This window comes from Spermophilus citellus, assembly GCF_964194105.1.
Source record: "Spermophilus citellus genome assembly, chromosome: 17".
Lineage (NCBI taxonomy): Eukaryota > Metazoa > Chordata > Mammalia > Rodentia > Sciuridae > Spermophilus > Spermophilus citellus.
The window spans coordinates 41,681,298-41,697,581 of record NC_138199.1 but is presented as its reverse complement, the minus strand read 5'-3'; the positions used below and the strand labels follow the sequence as shown (position 1 = coordinate 41,697,581).

General features: G+C 34.0%; 1 protein-coding gene across 9 annotated transcripts in view; it reads right to left on the bottom strand.

Annotated features, from left to right (window-relative positions):
* TRIM37 (tripartite motif containing 37) overlaps positions 1-16,284 on the bottom strand; it is a 246,306-nt gene that overhangs the window by 203,093 nt on the left and 26,929 nt on the right. For all 9 annotated transcript variants that reach the window (XM_081270428.1, XM_081270433.1, XM_081270435.1 and 6 more), the window contains exons 7-9: positions 15,403-15,526; positions 11,432-11,499; positions 2,312-2,436 (exon numbers count right to left, since the gene is read on the bottom strand). In XM_081270428.1, the coding sequence (XP_081126554.1) occupies positions 2,312-2,436; positions 11,432-11,499; positions 15,403-15,526 (317 nt within the window). The remainder of the gene's footprint in view (positions 1-2,311; positions 2,437-11,431; positions 11,500-15,402; positions 15,527-16,284) is intronic.

Sequence of the window (16,284 nt, the reverse complement as noted above, 5' to 3'; positions counted from 1 at the left end):
AGAGGGAGAAAGAAAGGGAGGAAGGGAGGAAAGAAAAGGGAATAGGAAGAGAGGGAAAATTAAGAGAAAAAGCAGCAGCAGAATTTTCCCAAACAATCTAAATGTTAAATGTTAAAAGCTATGTTTTCTTCCACTGGTCATAGACTGGAAAACAGTACCTTTGAAAGTGAAATGTGACCACACAGTTAAATAGAGGAAGCACTGGGACATTGGTGAATATTCTTTATTATATATATATATTTAGTTGTAGCTGGACACAATATCTTTACTTATTTTTATGTGGTGCTGAGGATCGAACCCAGTGCCTCACATGTGCGAGGCACGCGTTCTACCACTGAGCTACAGCCCCAGCCCTGGTGAATATTCTTAAATCACCCAAACCTATTTAATGATAGCAAATACCCAATACTTTTAAAATTTTTCAGTGCTTTGATGTTATTTTATCAGGTATTTCGTTTGTCTGTTAGTGTACTAGGGAATGAACCCAGGGTAATTACTGCTAAGCTATATCCCCAGCCCTTTTCATATTTTGAGACAGGATCTCACTAAAGTGCTAAAGCTGAACTCAGACTTGTGATCCTCTTGCCTCAGGCTCCTGAATATCTGGGATTTCAGGTGAATGCCACCATGCCTGGTTTTATCAGGTTTGTTAATCAGAAACAAAGACTTCCCTTGCATATCAGTAAGTTTGCCTTTCTGTTTATAGGACTATGGGACCCCCACTCATGATCCTTAAAAATCCAACTAGGATAAGGAACAAGTGCATTTACCAGTAATTCCCAGCCAGGGGTGATTTTGCCCTCAGAGAATATTTGGCAATGTCTGGAAACATTTTGTTACAACTGCAAGGTGATAATGTTGGAGTGCTACTGGCAAGAGGGTGCTACATCCTACAACACACAAGAAACTCCCTCCATAACACAAAATATCCAACTCAAAATGTCAAAAATGCCAAAGTAGAAAAACCCTGGTTTACAACATATACTCCAGTGCAATGTATGCCTTAAGGCCATTAGAGAGCATTGTGTTATAGAGAAAAGGAAAGTGAGTTCAAAAAAAATTTAATTTTTTTTTTATAACAAGAGTTGTTTTCTAAATGAACCATAATTCTCCTCAACATGCAAGAAAAACATGATAGTTTTTTCATAAGCCACCTCTAAAGTATAAGATAAAATGTGTCATACCAAAATATTAATCTGAAACATTGGTCCTCATTTTATGAATAAACTAAGATTTAAAAAGAACAAACTGTGTTAATCTGTACCTAAAGTTAATGAACTGAATTGTCACCCTAAATTCCTACATGGAATCCCTAAACCCCCATGTGACTTGGAATTAGGGCCTAAGGAAGTAATTAAGGCTAAATGAGGTAAAAGCGGGGCCCTAATCCAATAAGGCTGTTGTCCACATAAGGAGAATAAACACCAGAGACTGATCTCTCCTTTCGTGAACAGAGAAAAAGTCACTTGAAGACAGTGAACGCAAATGCCTACTACTTCAGAAGCTTCAGCAGACACTGAATTTTCTGATACTTTTTCTTGACTCCAAAACTGTGAGGAAGTAAATTGTTTTGTTTAAGCCACCCTGAAAGTTTGTCAAGACTTTATAGCCAATTAATAAATACACAGAAATTTCGTTTCAAATGGACTGGGGTATGGTCTAGCACTGACACTTTTCAACAGAATCTCAAGCATTAGTGTTAAGAAAAATAGTGTATTTCTACATATGATAAAAAAAATATGCTTTAAGAAAAGTTTAAAGATGAACACTAGGAACATACACAGGTTGCAATTGCTGCAATAGTTTCCTCCCACTATCTTTGAAGATCCAGGTCATATTGGACATTTTATCCACTTCTTAATTCTGTTTAACAAGATACAAATTAAGTCAAAAGATAAATAAAAGATTCAAGAAAAAAGTTTTTAATTCACTCTCTTTTTGTTTGTTTCTTTTAGTCTATTGTCTTTTATTTTTTGTATTGGGGACAGAACACAGGGGCACATTACATTGAGCTATATCCCCCGTCCCTTATATATTTTTTTAAAATTCTGACCAAGTGGTTTAGTGCCTCACTAAAATGCTGAGGCTGGCTACAAATTTGTGACTCTCCTACCTCAGGCTCCCAAGCTGCTGGGATTACTGGTGGGTACTACCTATTGAGTTGAGACCAGATTTACATGCGTAACAGAGATCACATTATAAAAAGCATCTTATAAAGCTATATAGACTTAAGAAGATTTATTCTTTGGAAACAAGTGTATATCTTTGCACACAAAAGTCAAATGAAAATGAAATCTAAAAACTGTCATACCTGGTAAAGTCTGGTGGAACAGGAGTGGTAACAAAGGATGCCATGGGCTTTCGATGAACTTGCTGAAACATCATTAGGATCTCAGAGCTCTTAGATATTAACTCACTCTTACTACAAGACCGCAACTGTGTGAGGAAAAGAATTATCTAAACCAACAAAATCACTATTCAATGGCACCTCAAAATTTTTAGTAAAGAACTAAAAATTAATCTAGTTTTATACCCCCCCAAAAAAGACAGAAAAATAAAAATAAATCAATGGGGGTTTGAGAATTCTCAATCTTCAAAGGATCTAAGTTTTTATTCTAATATAAAGTGGTTGAATCAAGATTTGAATCCATTTTTCTCCCCTCATATTTTAGGATAAGCATATATTGAACAACTACAAATATATTTCCACACTGGTACAGTGACGCTATTATTTGTATTAACAAACAAATCCTGTGGGTGGAAAGCCTATAAAAAGCAAGCATTTTTTCAATGGCATTATAGGTAATAAAAATTTTAAGATATAAAGCAAAAATATATACACACACACACACACCCCTTACTTAACCTATATCAATTCCAGAAATACTACTACATTTCAAAGGTAGGAAGTGAGGAATCTGGGACTGGGGTTGTGGCTCCGTGATACAGCACTTGCCTAGCATGTGGGTTTGATTCTCAGCACTGCATATAAATAAAAATAAAGGTCCCTCAATATATATAAAATATTTAAAAAGTGAGAAACCTAACTTTAGTAAAAATAAGCATAGTAGTTAAAAGACCACTAATTTTTGTATTCAACAAAGAGTTTGGAGTTCTAATTCTGCCAATGAGTACTTACATGACTAAGTCTATTTACACATAAAGTTGAAATAATATTTACCACTGCTTCTTTCATTCATTTTGTTGTAAAGAACACAAAGTTTTATGTGAAAACAGTTTCATAACCTATTAAGGAATGAACTGTCTCTCTCCCAATCACCCAATTTATGTTACAGGCACAACAGCCTCCAGAACTATGAGAAATAAATTTCAGTTGTTTAAGCCTCCCAGGCACGCAGTATTATTCTACTATACAGTCCCAGCAAACTAATACAAAATCAAATTCCATTTGAATGACGTTCATATATGGTTTGGGTCTCAAATGTCCATATGCTAAGGGCTTGGTGATCAGCCTATGAAAATATTAGGAAAAACCTTTAAGAGGTGGAAGGAAGTTAGGTCACTGGGGGTGTGCCTAAAAGGGGGATAATGGGACCCTAACCCCTTTCTCTCGTTCTTCCTTCCCAGTTGCTAAGAGGTAAAAAGGTTTCCTCCACCGTGAACTTCCACCATAATGCCTTATTATAGGCCCCAAAACAGGGCTATATAACCTTAGACTGAAACTGTAAACCAAAATAAATTTCCTCCTTTAGCAACAGAAAGCTAACACAACACACTACAATTGGATTAACATCTTTTGAATAACAGTTTGTATAGCTCATAAAGAATAATACCATATGATATAAATGAAGATTTTATAATCTTGGTTTTACCAAGAATAATGACATATGATTAAAGGACCGGATCAATCAACAAACTAGAAGTCAAAAGGATAGAAAAAATAAGCAGATGCATATTTTTCCCTTTATATTATTATGTATCAAGCATTGCCCATGTTATTGATGTTTTCTGAACAACTTACTTTAAACAATCTAATGTACACTGAATGTTAGCTAATTCTGATTTTTAAGGTATGTTTTTAAATCACTGAAATGTGATATATAGAAAAAGTTTTAATTTATATTTTTCACTAGATATTTATTGAATACTTATTATGTGTATCCTCCCTTGATACCACTTATTCCTAAGCAACTTGCTCCTTCAACTGAAGTTTATCATCACATATGTATTTCTACAACTGTGTGTATGTGTTTGTGTATTCATAAACAATGTTCTGAGCGGTTTCCAACTTTACATAAATATCCACAGTATCACAGTGTACCGTACATTTTTCAATATTGTCTTCAAAGACTGATTGTAGTGACATTTATCAACTTATTTCAAGAGTTCTAAAGAATGCCTTTGTATGAAAATAGCAAAAATCCTTTATCCACATTTATGTTGTTTCCCAGCCTTCACTACTAACTTTAGAGTAAAGACATTTGTACATAGCTCCTAGACAATTTGTACTAGTCTAAGACTAGAATTACTGGTAGAAGCATACCAACAGATTCAGCAGATATTAACAACCTGTTCTCCAAAATAGTCCAACAGATTTATGCAAATCTCTCAAAGGTGAATAAGTTCCCTTTAGGATATCCATATTATCATTTATTCTTTTACTTAAAAATTTTTATAAATCTAATGGTTATTAGATAGCATTTTGCTATGGTTTTACCAAATGTTTCCTAGTTTATCAGTGAAATTCATTTGCTTGCCACCCAGCATCCACTTCTGTATATTAATCCATATCCTTGATCACTTTTTGTACCATTATTTTAGCTGTATATTATAGTTTGGGTTGTTAGTTTTTTTTTGTTGTTGTTGTTTGCAGTGCTGGGATTTGAACCCATGGCCTCACAGCAAGTGTTACACTGCTGAGCTACATCCATACCCCAGAGTTGTATTTCTTTATAAATCCTGTATACCAATTCAGTTTCGGGAATGACAAATAACTTTTCCCAATCTGTGGCTCATCAACCTATTTTTTAAAGATTGTTTTGTTCAAAATAAGTTTTAATTTTAACATAGCTAAGTCTTTCTCCTTATATTTTGTGCCTATTGTGACTTAAGAGGTCTTTCCTTTCCCTATAATCAGATATTTTCCTCTTAAAATAACATGAAAAATCAAATTTCACTCTTCATATTTAGGTCTTTAATCCATCTGGCACTGATTCTTATCAGAGTTAAGATGAAGATCTAATTTTATTTGCCCAATGTATAACTGTCAATATTTGTTGAAAAGAAAATCCTTCTGCATCTTTGTCATATATCTATCTTTTGGTTTTGGGGTTGTTTTGGTTTTGGTACTAAGGTTTGAATCAAGGAGTATTTTACCACTGAACTACATTCCCCAGTCCTTTTTGAGACAGTATCATGCTAAGTTGAGGCTCTCCTAGAACTTGCAATGCTCCCATCTTAGCCTTCCAAATTACTGGGATCATAGGCATGCCATCATACCCAGTTAGTAAAACAGACTATTAAGCATGCTTATGTTATACACCATTAAGAAAACCTTTAATTATGACACATCTCATTTCACAAATAAAAAATGCACATCTGAGAATGAGACTCAGTATTTTTCTTCATTCAGCTGTTTTGTTACCTTATAATTGTCTCTACAAAGATCTTAAATATCTGTCAGATTTATGCACAGATCCTTTAGTAGTATTTCTTGCTATTATGAATAAAATCTTTTTCAAATAACTTTTCTAACTTGTTATTCCTGATGTAGGAACACAACTGATTTTTATGTGCAACAAAGCTCACTAAAGAGGGTCTAAGAGTTAATATATTGTCTACATAATCATACTTTTTGCATATGAAGAGTACTATCTTTTCCTTTCCATATATATATATATATATATAGATCTAATTTTATTTATATATATACTTTAACCACTGAGCTACATCTATAGCTGTTTTTATATTTTGAAACAGGGTCTCAATAAGTTGATTAGGTCCTGCTAAGTTGCTGAGGCTGACTTCGAACTTGCAATCCTCCTGCCTGGGGCCTCCCAAGCCACTGGGATTACAGGCAGGTGCCAGCTCCTGTCTATATTTAAATTGCACTTTTCTCAATTCAATAAATAGGACTTCTGGTAAGAAGTATTGCCAATAGGCAATCCTGAATTACTTTTTAAAAATTTTAACAGATGACATAAAATCACAAAAAAAATGAATGTAAAAGTGATATGTCAAGTTTCAATATGTCTATAAATTGTGTTATATTTAAATCAGTTTAAACACATCTACCACCTCAAACACTTATCTTTTTAAGACTTTGAAAATCTCTTTTTTAAAACTTTTTGAAATAAACAGTATAGGAATGCTATAGTCACCATACTATTCTTTTATCAAACTATAACTTAGTACCCACTGATCAAACTTTCCCCAACAGATAATTAAAAATCTGGGAAATACTTTCTATTAATCTGGATTTGATGTATTTTGAAAGAGACTTATGAACAATTTACTTAACACTTATTGGCTTAAATTATATTAAGTCACTTTCATTAATTACAAGTTTCTGGAAAATTATCCTCTTCTTGTGGATTCTACTTAAATGAAGTAGCTCATAATGTGCAAAGCACATAGAACAGAGCCTGATATAAAGTAAATACTTTATATAACTACTTAAAAGATATTTTTATTCTTCAAATTTCTTCTGCCTTTGCAATTTTATCCCAGTTTTCCCTCCCACTATACTGTAAGATGATTTATTTTTCTTGGTCAAACCTGATTAAACTTTCACTTAACTCATTTCTTTCCCAAGATTCAATTATATTGTTCGTCTCAACTACTTTGTGGCATTTTGTGTTAATTTCGTCTATCTTAACCATTTCTTCCCATTTTATGCTTCCATATTCTTATTGCTTTCCTGATTTCTTTAGTTGAGAACAATTCGTTTATTTATAATTTATTAAAATAATTAGTTGGGTGCAGTGGCACAAACCTGTAGGCAGGAGGATCACAAGTTCAAAGCCAGCCTCAACAAAAGCAAGGTGCTGCTAAGCAAACTCATGGAGACCCTGTCTCTAAATAAAATACAAAACAGGCCTGGGGATGTGGCTCAGTGGTTGAGTGCCCCTGAGTTCAATCCCTGGAACCCAAAAATAAATAAATAAATAAATAAATAAATAAATGTTTTTCGGAATTAATTTTCTTCTACATATCCCTTACATACGGCTGGCATGTTAATAATTTTATATTTTCAACAGTGATTTAACTCATAACAATTGAGTTATATTTGAACATTTTAAAGAATATTTTAATTTTTTAAGTATTATGCCTATTTTAATTATATTCTAGTTTTAGAAAATGTTTTTTATATTAACTTCTGAAAATTCCTCACATTTCCATGTACCTTACTACATGATCAGTTGGTGAATTTGTTTGATGTGTCTTGAAAAGTATATATATTCTCAGGGATAGAGAAGAGGCTCAATGGAAGAGTGCTTGTCTACCACATGTGACACCTTGCCTTGGGTTCAATTTCTAGAATCAGCCAAAAAATATACATGTATGTGTATAAATATATATATATATATATATATATATATATATATATATATATATACACACACACACACATATATATATATATATATATATATATATATATATATACACATACACACACACACACACACACACAAATACATTTTTTATTTTAGGATTCAGTATTCCATAAGTATATTTTAGATCACACATCTTAATTTTCTTTTTTAAATATTAGTTGAGGGACTGGAGGTATAGCTGAGTGGTAGAGTGTATGCTTAGTGAGACCTGGGTTCAATCCACAGCACCACATCCCAGTGAGGTGGGAGGGTGAAGCAGGAGGATTACAAATTCAAAGCCAGCCTCCTCAGCTTATCAATTAATTTAATTAATAAAATTATTTATTTAATTGATTACTAAATTAATTAAATAAAATAAATATTAGTTGGGGCTATCAGTTTATATTTTTAAATCACTATGATAGTGATTTTACCAAAATTTTATATCAGGATCTGCGTTATATATTCTGTTTATAAGCATACAAAATAATAGCCCATGTAAGGCACTGGGTTTGATCCATAGCACCACATACAAAGATGTTGTGTCCCCCGAAAACTGAAAAATAAATATTAAAAAAGTTCTCTCTCAAATAAATAAATAAATAAATAAATAAATAAATAAAGGCATGTTGTCCATCTACAACTACAAAAAAATAAATATATTTAATTTAAAAAGAAAAAACAGGGAAAAAGATCAAAAACATAAGATGGGCACTGGGGCTGTAGCTCAGTGGTAGAGCACTTGCCTAGCATGTGTGAGGCACTGGGTTTGATTCTGAGCACAGCATATAAATAAAGGTCCATCGACAACTTAAATAAACATTTTTTTTAATGTGTGTGTGTATAAATTTAAGATGGGACAAATAGAAAACTAATAGCAAGACTAAAACTTCATCATATCGATAAGCACACTAAATGCAAATGTCCTAAACATCCCAATCAAAAATTAAAGATTATCAGCAGGGAGAGGTGGCACATGCCTGGAATCCTAGCAGTTCAGGAGGCTGAGACAGAAGGATTGTTCAAAGCCAGCCTCAGCAAAAGTGAGGGGGATAAGCAACTCAGTGAGACCCTGTCTCTAAATAAAATACAAAATAGGGCTAGGAGTGTGGCTCAGTGGTCCAGTGCCCCTGACTTCAATCCCCAGTACCTTATAATGAGGCATAATAATTCCAGATAGTTATTAATCAAAACCTGATAAAGCTAACAAAGTAGACAAATCAAAAGTTACAGTCTAAGATTTTAATATCTCCTCCCAATATTTAATAATACAAATACAAATTGAATATTCCTTAGCCAAAATGCATGGGTCAAGAAGTATGTCAGAATTTAGATTTTTTTTTTCAGATACTGAAATACCTGCATAAACATAAGGACCTACCTTAGAAATAGGACCCAAGTCTAAATACAAAACTTACCTTTCATAAGCACCTTATTCTCATAGCCTAAAGTAATTTTATAAACTATTCTTAGTGCACACATTTTTGACTACAATTTGTTACATGAGATTGGACGTGGAATTTTCCATTTTGTGGCATCATACTTGAATTGGAAAACTATCATATTTTTGGAACACTTTAGAATTTGGATTTTCAGATTAGGGATGTTCAACCTGTACATAGAAAGTCTGAAAGAATATAGTAGTAATGATCATTAGTCAACTTGACCTCATTACTACCAATAAAACATTCCACCCCAAAATGGCAAATACAGTTTTCAACTGTGCACATTTTCTAGGATGTAGTGTATTTTGAGAATAAAACATGCTAAAATTCAAATAGTAAGTTAAAAATAGATTTCAGTTATACACAATAAAATTAAATTAGAAATCAACTAAAGAATATTTTCTAAATCACCAAATATCTAGAAACTAAACAAACTTATAAAGAGTCCATGGATCAAAGAAGACTTCATAGGCCTAAAAGAAAATATTTGAATAGAAAGGTCTTAAATCAATAACCTCAGCTTCCATCTTAAAATATTAGGAAAAAAAGGAATTAATTAAACTAAAACTAAGCAGAAGAAATAATTAGATCAAAACAAAAATCCATGTAATAGGAAAAAAAAAAGAAATTAAAATCAAAACCTAGTTTCTGGAGAACATCAGTAAAACCCCATAAACTTCTAGCCAGAACAATCGGGGAAAAAATAAGAAAGACATAAATTAAGAAACAGGTGACATCTTTAAGAGTCTAAAACTGCTAAAAGGATAACAAGAAATTATTATAAACTTCACGCCAATAAATTCAAATGAAACAGAATAGTTCCTTGAAAGACACATAAACTCCCAAAGCTCACTCAAGAGAAAATAGTAAATGTGAATTTACTGCCCTATAACTATTCAAGATATTGAATTTGAAGACAGGCATGGTGATGCATGATTATAACACCAGCTAACTGGGAGGGTGGGGCAAGATATCTTGAGTTTGAAGCCAGTCTTGGCAACTTAGCAAAACCCCATCTCAAAAACAAAACAAAAAGGGTCTGGGGCTGTAGCTCAGTGGAAAAGCGCTTGCCTCGCACATGTGAGGCACTGGGTTCAATCCTCAACACTACATAAAAATAAATAAAATAAAGGTATTGTGTCCAACTACAACTAAACACTCAAAAGGCACTACTAAGCCTAAATATAAAACCTATGATAACAAATTTTCCAAGGGAAAACCTTTGGCCCTGAGCTACAGATTTCCTAAATATGACAATATGACATCAAGAGAATATTAATTGATAAATCAGACTTCATTAAAATGTAAAATTTCAGGGCTAGGGTTGCAGCTCAGTGGTACAGCGCTTGCCTAGCATGTGTGAGGCACTGGGTTTGAATGAAAATTAAGACTACACTGAGATTTCATTTCACTCAGTCAGAATGGCAAGTATCAAGAATACAAGTAACAGTGTTGGTGAGGATGTGGGGGGAAAGGTACACTCCTACACTGCTAGTGAGACTGAAAATTAGTCCAACAACTCTGGAAAGCTGTACAGAGATTCCTCAGAAAAGTTGGAATGAAACCATCATTTGACCCAGTTATCCCACTCCTGGGCCTACACTGAAAGGACTTAAAATCAGCATACTATGTGGCTCAGTGGTAGAATGCAAGCTTAGCATGTGTGAGGCACTGGGTTTGATCCTCAGTACCACATAAAAATACATAAATAAAATAAAGGTATTGTGTTCATCTACAACTAATAAAAATACATTTAAAAAAAGAAGAAAACGACATACTATAGCAACATGGCCACATCATTGTTCATAGCAGCTCTATTCCCAACAGCTAAGCTGCGGAACCAACCCAGGTGCCCTTCAACAGATCAATGAATAAAGAAAATGTGGTACATATACATAACAGAATATTACTCAGCCAAGAAGAATGAAATTCTGGCATTTGCTGGTAAATGGATGGAACCAGAGACAATCATAGTGAAATAAGCCAATCCCAAAAAACCAAAGGCCGAATATGCTAACTCACAATGGCGGGGGGTAGGTTCATCAGACTGAACAGAGGGGAATGAAGGGAAGGGAGGTGGGATGGGAATGGGAAAGACAATAAAATGGATCAGACATAACTTTCCCTCTCTCAAAAAAAAAAAAAAAAAAAAAGGAACTTGTAATACGAGATATGGAAAGCTAGGCACAGTGGAGCATACCTGTAATCCCAGAGACTCAGGAGGCTGAAGAAAGAGGATCCAAAGTTCAAAGCCAGCCGTCAGCAAGGCCCTAAGCAACTTAGCAAAACCCCACTCAAAACAAAAAATAGAAAAGGGCTAGGGCATGTGGCTCAGTGGATAAACACCCTTAGGTTCAATCACTGGTACCAAAAAAAGGAAATATGGATTAAAATGGATAAAGACCATTATATTTAATATTTCATCACCTGGTGCTCTACCTCCTGAAGAAGGGATTCTAACAGCTCCGTTTCTTGGGTTAGAGATGTCTTCTGACCTGTTTAAATATAGCAAAACATCAATATTGAACTCATTACTGGTTTGAGAAAGAAATTAACTTCCAAAAGCATACTCAATAAAAACAAATCCATTTCAAGTACAGAAAAATTCTTTATTACAACTACTTTAAAGATTTTCCTAGAATTTAAAGGACTGAAATTAACATTATAGAATTAGAACTAAGCTGAAGTACTTTTAGAAGAAATTCAATTTAGGGGTATGAAATTCACCTAACATACAATAAAAGCCTGGGATTCCACCTCCAACATTAAAAAAAAGAAGTACAATTACAATATACTTTAAGTAAAAATGTTAATTTCTCTAGATTTTTTTTTAATCCTTTTGGTACTGGGGATTGAACCCAGGGCCTCACACATGCTAGGCAAGCACTATACAGCTAAGCTACTATATCCCCAGCTCTTTTTATTGTTTATTGTCTCATAGAGCCTCACCAAGTTGCCAGGCTGTCCCCAAACTTGGGATCCAGACAAGAATCAACTTACATTGCTGAAGCTGACCTCAGTCATTGGATTCTCCTGCCTCAGCCATTGGAATCACTGGTATTACAGGTGTGTACCACCAATCCAGCTTGTTTTATTTATTTTTGGTGCTTTCAGAACATTTATTTATTTATTTATTTTGGTTGTAGATGGACAATACCTTTATATTATTTATTTTTATGTGGTGCTGAGGATTGAACCCACTGTCTCACACATGCTGGGCAAATGCTCTACTACTGAGCCACAATCACAGCCCCATAAAGTAGTGTTATTTGATGAAAGGAGACAATACAGACCTTTTATTTTTCATTTTCTGAAGCCAAAATCACAAGATTTTTATTTGTGGGAATTGAACCTGGGGCATTCTACCACTGAGAAACATCTTTTAATGTTAGAGACTATAAACAAGTCTGGATGGCACCTGGCATTTTGCCAGAGGGAGTGGTTTGTGAAGTACCGCCAGCGAGCCATTAAGTGTGGAGATTCCTTATTGGTTGACTGCTGTATCTATTTTATGTTAATTAAGATAAGCTGTGTAGAATGTATATATACCACTCCTGTCCTACAATAAACGGCTCCCACTCCAGCTGTATCAATCTACACAAGTTGCTCGTCACCACCACCCCCCCCCCCGGGTTATTTTGCTGCAGCCGGACTGTGGCATTTTTTTTTTTAATTTTTTTTTTTAGTTGTAGATGGACACAATACCTTTATTTTATTTATTTTTTTATGTGGTGCTGAGGATCGAATCCAGTGCCTGACACATGTTAGGCGAGCGCTCTACCACTGAGCCACAACGCCAGCCCCCACTGAGCAACATCTTAAAGCCTTTTTATTTTGAGATGGCACCTTGCATAATTGCCCAGGGTGGCACTGACCTTACACTCTTGCTATCAAGTGTCCAGGAATATAGGCATGTGCCACCATGTCCAATGATTACAAGTTCTTGATTGCAAAAATATGGAAGTCAGATTATATTATCAGAGATAATGTCTACCATCACCACATCCTATAGTCCTAAAGCATTAGCACTTTGGGCAATACTACCATATATAATCAACTTAAAATTTAGTGGTAGAGACAGGTACAGTGGCACATGCCTGTAATCCCAGCTACTTAGGAGGCTGGGGCAGGAGGATCCCAAAATCAAGGACAGCCTGGGCAACTTAGTAAGACTGTTTCAAAATAGAAACTTCTGCTAATTCATAAGGAATGCTTCTAGACCTTCAGACTTTGTGTTTATGAAAAAAAAAATGGTCCGAATGTACTAACAAAAAATGTTTTTAAACTAAGAAAAAGTGAAAAGGTCAACTTTAAAATATATCCCCAAAGTATATTTACAACCAGGTATTTACTTGACTGAGTATATAGCTCCAAGTTAGAATAATCCCGAGTTGAATCCCCAGTACTCTGGGGGGAAAATAATTAGTGGTAGAAATTGAGATATAAATCAAAGTGTGACATTCCTCATAATACTAACCAACTACTAGTAAGATTATTGTAGAGCTATTCTAAGCCTAAAAGTATCCTATTCAATTATAAAAACAACCTTGGATATTTCAAATTGCAGTAACTTTTCATAATGAAAAATCACTTGAAAACCACAAAAACAGGGGGCAGGTTAAATTTTTGGAAAAGGAAATTATTCCACTAAGTAAACTACACAGTTGCTACCAGGTGAAATGGTACACGCCTGTAATTCCAGCAACCGAAGGGAGATTGAGGTAGGAAGATTTCAAGTACAAGCTGAACCTCAGCAATGTAGTAAGGTCTTGTCTTCAAAAAACAGATCTGTACTAAAGACTTGTTTGATTTTAAGTTAATTCAATTAAACAAAGGAAGCAATGAGGCAAACTCATTCAACAAAGGCAAGGGCAAATCATGTATACTTAGCTGCAATTTAAAAATCACATTATCACTGAAGAAAGCTTCAGTTTTAAAAGTGCTAGTACATACTAACATCCCAGCACTTTATATGGCTTAATAAAATTAAGAAAGTCTCAAACATCATTTTAAAGTCTGAAAATATAAGATCATTATACATACAATTAGCTTTGACTAAGGGCCTAACAAAAATTATGATTTTCATTTACACTTCTTTTATCTAAAGTAGTACCATTAAAAAAAAAATACTAGATGTCTATGGGTTTCCTCTAATTGCTCCTCTGTGCGGGTAAGCTCTACTATTCAATCTAAAGTTATGATTCTTTAGGATCTGCCGTTGGGTCTTGAAAATCACTAAGATCAGTATAGATTTATAAGATTAAATATTTTTGTAATGCAAAGACAATTTGTGAAATAATACATGAATATCCAAACTCAAGGATATTTGCATCTTAATAAAAGATAGCAAGTAAAAAAATTCTTTGTTCATACCTTACTAAAGTATATGTATTTCATGTTACACTATGATGAAAAATGCAAAACTGATTTTGCATCAGTAAAATGTTAGATGGACTAAAATTACAGGTTAAGCTCAAAGACACTAAATCAAACCATGCCAAACAAACTAGCATTTTTTTCCCTAAACTTTATGTTTAAAATTTTATGTTCGGACTGGGGATGTGGCTCAAGCGGTAGTGCACTCGCCTGGCGTGCATGCGGCCCGGGTTCAATCCTCAGCACCACATACAACAAAGATGTTGTGTCTGCCGAAAACTAAAAAATATTTTTAAAAATTCTCTCTCTTTAAAAAAAAAAAAAAAAAAGTTATGTTCAATCCTAAGCTCCATAATCAATTTAGGAGGAGGGAATATTTGAAAAACCAAAAAGGTGAGCAATAAATATAATTAAATATGAATTAGATGTAAAATGAGACTAGAATTAAAAACCAAGATTAAGGGGAGGGGTTGTGGCTCAGTGGTAGAGCGCTTACCTAGTATGCATGAGACACTGAGTTTCACCCCTGGCACCACATAAAAATAAAATACATAAAATAAAGGTACTGTGTTCATCTACAACTAAAAATAAATAAAAACTTAAAAAAAAGAAAAGATTAAATCTCTAATAAAAAGCTGAGAGGACTATGCTGATAGTTACAAATGTCAGTTCTTCATCTTCAATGAGGACAGGATAAAGGAAATTTTTATTGGATTTAGAAAAGAGGAGGAAAAAAACAAAAGCTAACAATGAGGTCCCTGGCTTGGCTATTAGGACTCTTACCCAAATATCTATGAAAACTTTTCTCTCCACTGCTTTCTAAATACAAGTTGGACATCTGGGCAGAATCTAACATGGAACTATCTAAAATCTCAAGAGTCCTTCCTAGACTGTACCAACTCACCAACCTTATTCTTCAAAGATTAAACCTAAAGGAGGCTCAAAGTACCATGTACTCTAGCAGCATAGAAAAACACTCCCCAAAACAAACAAAAAAACACCCAACAAAAACCCACACTCACCCATCAATGTTATAAGCTTATTTTTCAGCTGAGTGTCTAATCGTGCAATCATCATCTCCACTGCATTCCTAATTTCCCGAACACGCTCATCTTTTGCATTTCTTACAGCTTCTACATTTCTTTCCTAGAAAAAAAAAAAAAAACAGGTAAAATAATTTTAATTGGGGAACTTTAAAAATAGAAGCAAAGAGACCTCAGTGTAATCACTGAAATTAGTCCGTTGACTAGGATTAGGGTGTAGCTCAGTGGTAGAAAACTGAGTGTGAGGCACTGGGTTCCATCCTCAGTACCACATTTAAAATAAATAATTAAATAAAAAATAAAGGTTAAATTCTTTAAAAAAAAAATTGACTACCTCTTTAAAACTTACAAAACATATAATACTACTCTTACATTGCTAGTATAACATAGGTAACTCATTGCTTTAAAAAATTCTGTATCAGGTTGGGGATGTGGCTCAAGCGGTAGCGCGCTCGCCTGGCATGCGTGTGGCCCGGGTTCGATTCTCAGCACCACATACAAAGATGTTGTGCCTGCTGATAACTAAAAAATAAATATTAAAAAATTATCTCTCCCTCTCTCTCTCTCTCTCACACACACTCTCTCTTTTAAAAAAAAATTCTGTATCTTCAACTAAATCAATTAGAAAGATTCTTAAAAATAAATCATAATAAAACATATGATAATTTAACGGAAATATCAATAAAAAGACTTGTAATTACAAAAAAACTGGTTTAGGTAACATATACACAAGTCACACGAGAAGCTCCTATCAAATCCCTCATAGGACAAACTTTTTCAAAATTAAAAAAGGTAAAAGTTCACAACCTGAAATACCCTAAAACAAATGAAAACAATTTTTAAATACTCTAAAGTTATTTT